Here is a 3581-nt window from a genome sequence, read left to right on the forward strand (position 1 = left end):
TGGCTATAAAATATTTCCTTACTCCATAGTCCTGTGAGCACGGAGTCTCTGGGTTTCTGGCAATCTACTTTAAATGGGGGATAAAATCTGACTTATTCATTAGCATTAATAACAGATGGTTTGCAGATCTCTATGGCCCTAAGTAATACCAAATAAAAATGCCACACGTTTGTGAAGAATTTCATACTTAGAGTTGTCAAATCATGTCAGTTTTTTTTTTTTTTCCATTAACACCTTTTATTCGGTTACCCACACCAGCAAGGGCTTCCAAATGGCAATTTTTCCACATCAGAAGGTGGTTGTAACTTAAACAATTTGGACTTTTCCTGCTTCCAAAATGTTTATCAAATCCTGTGTCTCACAGGCTTCGAGCGTGTAGAAAATAAGAAATATTCCAATGAACGAAATATCCCAACGTCAGTGGTAAGCCAGAATCGCTCCTTTGGGGAAGTCTGTATATGCAAAGAGAGCAGGAAGTTCAGTCTTTCTTCTTCTTCTTCTTCTTTAAAAATCTATTATTCCTAAAGTATCAGTCCAGAAAACTGAAGTGAAGGACTAAAGGTCGGGAGAGGACGGGACGGGGTGGAACACACACCTCGAACACAGAGAAAGAAAACTGTACAGACTCAAGCAGTTTATAACAGACTACTCCAAGACACCAAAGGCCGGCTGAAGAAATTCACCATGCTGCAGGAGCTGGGGCTGTGTGCTGCGTGAAGATCAGTGTTGAGCAATTCACTGCCTCGGAGCAATCCCCCTGCCTACACCGAACCCTGGTTTCTGCACCATGCCTCCGCGGGGAGGGCCTCTCATTCCACCACTCAGCCCACCTCGGGGGCCTCCAGGTCCCCGAATGCGGTTATCCCGACGGTCCCCTTCCCTGGCGGCTCGAGTCTTCTTCTCCTCCACATTCAGGCGGACGGCGCCTCTGAACATGATGGGCTTGTTGCTGAGGACCCTCTGAACAGGCTCCGAATCATCAAACACGACAAAACCAAAGTTGGGTAACTTCCCGCCACTGTTAATGCGCAGCTCCACCACGTTCCCATAATCTACACATGAAGAAGATCCTCAGATGACCCCTTAGCACTTGGGAGCACTGAATGTGAGCACACAGTAGTAATATCTAGACAGATTCCGCTGGGCAATCAAATCTCGCTTGTCAAACTAAGATGCGCTGGGAATTTAAAGTACACACTTGATTTCAAAAACTTTATATTAAAAAATGCAAAATACAGCCAGGCATGGTGGTGCAAGCCTTGAAGCCCAGCACTCAGGAGGCAGAGGCAGGCAGATCTCTGTGAGTTCAGGGCCAGCCTGGTCTACGTACAGAGTTCCAGATCAGCTGATTCAAAAAGACCAAACTATTTAGACAAAACTCTTCTGAGACTGTAAGTGCACCAGCTTATGGGGTTTTGTTACTGTTTTTTAATTTTGGACCCAAGTCTAAACCTACAATTCACGTAGGCCACACTCGGTCCCTGTACACACCCAAAGGAACTCTGCAGCACCATAGCACGCCTAAAGTTCCTGACACTAAGGTTGGGTGGAATTCACTGGGTGCGGTGCTCACACTCAGGAAGTGTTACTTTGTGGGATCATAGAAAGTTCCAGAATCATCAGGTACCACCTCCGGTGTCTGCTGCCTTTCCTCCGGTTCTTCTACTTCCTCCTCAGATTCCACCTGGGGCTCCGTAACAAAGCCACCAAAGACCTCATCTTGGTATCTGAAGATGTCATTGTGAACGTAGAACTTGTTGGCCACTGAGCCCTCAGGAGCGAGGACGAAGGTCTGCATGAACCTCTGCAAGGCCTGATTGTTGTTGGACAGCAGCCCCATCACTTGCACCACCACGCCGTCATTGAGCGTGGCATGAGCGTCCACGTGGCGGATCTTAGTGTGGCAGTTGGTGAAGTTTTGTGACATCACTTTCCGATGAATTTCCTTCTGTCCATAGACCGCATCTGCTGGCTTTCCATTTGAATCCAGGCCCCCATGGACATAGGAAGAGTTCTTTCCATAAAATCTGTGCAGCATGTCCGGGGCCTGGTTCAGCAGTGTGTAGTACTGTCGCACAAATTCCCGCCCGACCAGCAGGGGACTAGGCTTCTCCATAACCATTGCTTTGGTCAGTTCAACCTGCGCGGATGAGCGGGAGAGGACCGGGCGCTGCTCCGGAGGACGACGGTGACAGGGACCCCTCGCGCAAATACGGCCGCCCATGTCAGTTTTTTTAACCTCAGCAGTATCTCTCCCATCCGTCAATTTCTTCCTTCCCATCTTGACTGTCTTAGTTCAATCCCTCATTCTCTCCTGTCCAAGATTATTGTATTTGTTTATCTGTTTTCTTTTTTTAAATTTTATTTATTATTTTTATTTTATGTGTACGCGTGTATTGCCTGCATGTAAGTGCACCCGTGTTGTGCAATGCCCACGGAGGTCAGAAGAGGCTGTCGGATCCCCTGGAACTGGAGTTACGACAGTTGTTACTACGCTGCCATGGGGTGATGGGATTCAAACCCAGGTCTTCTGTAAGAACAACTAGTGTTTTTAACTGCTGAGCCATCTCTCCAGCCCCTGTATCTGTTTTCTTAATCGTTTCTCTGACTCCATTCTCTCTACTTTTGAAATTAACCCACATAATGCTGTCAGATTGATTTCCTTATGTATAACTCGAATCGAGTCATTCCTTGGCATAGACAGATTTTTATGACCTCTTCCCATGGCTTGTTAAATTAACAGGGCACTCTTTCAGTCCAGCACACAGAAACCCCCTGAACTGTATTTCTTCTGTACCTGACATTTCAGCCAGATTGGGTATCACTGCTCTGCAAGCCTGTCCTGTATCTTGTTGCGTCTGATAATTGCTTCCCCTAGCCTGCCAGCCGGAATGTTTGTTTTCCTGATCTTTGTCTACTATGACCATACTTATCCTTCAGGTCCCCCCAAAATACCTTCTCAGGGGCTGGAGAGGAGGCTCAGATGGTAAAGTGTTGCTGTGAAGCACAAAGACTCGATTTTGATCCCAAGCACTCCTGTAAAAACAACAACCACCCAACAAGAACAAAACGACCTGGTGGTGCTCGCATGTAATTCCAGTGCTGGGAGGCAGAGACAGGGATAATCTGGGGGCTTGCTGGTCAGCCAGTTTAGCGAATCAGCAGGCTTCGGATTCAGTGAGAGACATGTGCACAAGCATATACACCCAAGTGCTTCTTTAGTCTTACAGCCTTCCCTGTTCCCACAATGGGATGTCATTTTGTCTACCTTGACCAACTAGAGCAAGCATTCTGTCCCTTTCTTATGACAGTTATCATAATTAGTGATGAGTACCCTCTTGAGATAGCAAGCTCTCAAGGGTAGTGACTTACATGAGACACTCAAAACAAAACAAAACAGAATAAAACAAAAAAACCAAATGCCATTGTTTCTGGTGATAGAGGAGTTCACCCAGCTGTGCATGTTTGGCCTTGCTTTGTGGAAAAATAGGACAGATTCTTCAGATCTTGTCCCAGTGTGATGACAAGTCAATAGATGATTACATTTTGTATACATGTTCATTGACTATATGATGTGTGAA

The 3581-nt window shown here is 46.3% G+C and overlaps 1 protein-coding gene across 1 annotated transcript; it reads right to left on the reverse strand.

Moving 5' to 3' along the window:
- Nucleotides 1–211: 211 nt before the first annotated feature.
- On the reverse strand, nt 212–2216 carry LOC103751315 (ras GTPase-activating protein-binding protein 1-like). The gene is made up of 3 exons (XM_008854706.3): nt 1590–2216; nt 1475–1536; nt 212–1070 (listed from the first exon to the last, which is right to left on the reverse strand). Exons 1-3 carry the CDS (start codon nt 2120–2122, stop codon nt 736–738), a joined length of 930 nt encoding a protein of 309 aa, XP_008852928.1. The 5' UTR covers nt 2123–2216; the 3' UTR covers nt 212–735.
- Between the last annotated feature and the right edge of the window lie 1365 nt (nt 2217–3581).

This window comes from Nannospalax galili, unplaced genomic scaffold, assembly GCF_000622305.1.
Source record: "Nannospalax galili isolate Female #2095 unplaced genomic scaffold, S.galili_v1.0 scaffold386, whole genome shotgun sequence".
In the NCBI taxonomy this organism is placed as follows: domain Eukaryota; kingdom Metazoa; phylum Chordata; class Mammalia; order Rodentia; family Spalacidae; genus Nannospalax; species Nannospalax galili.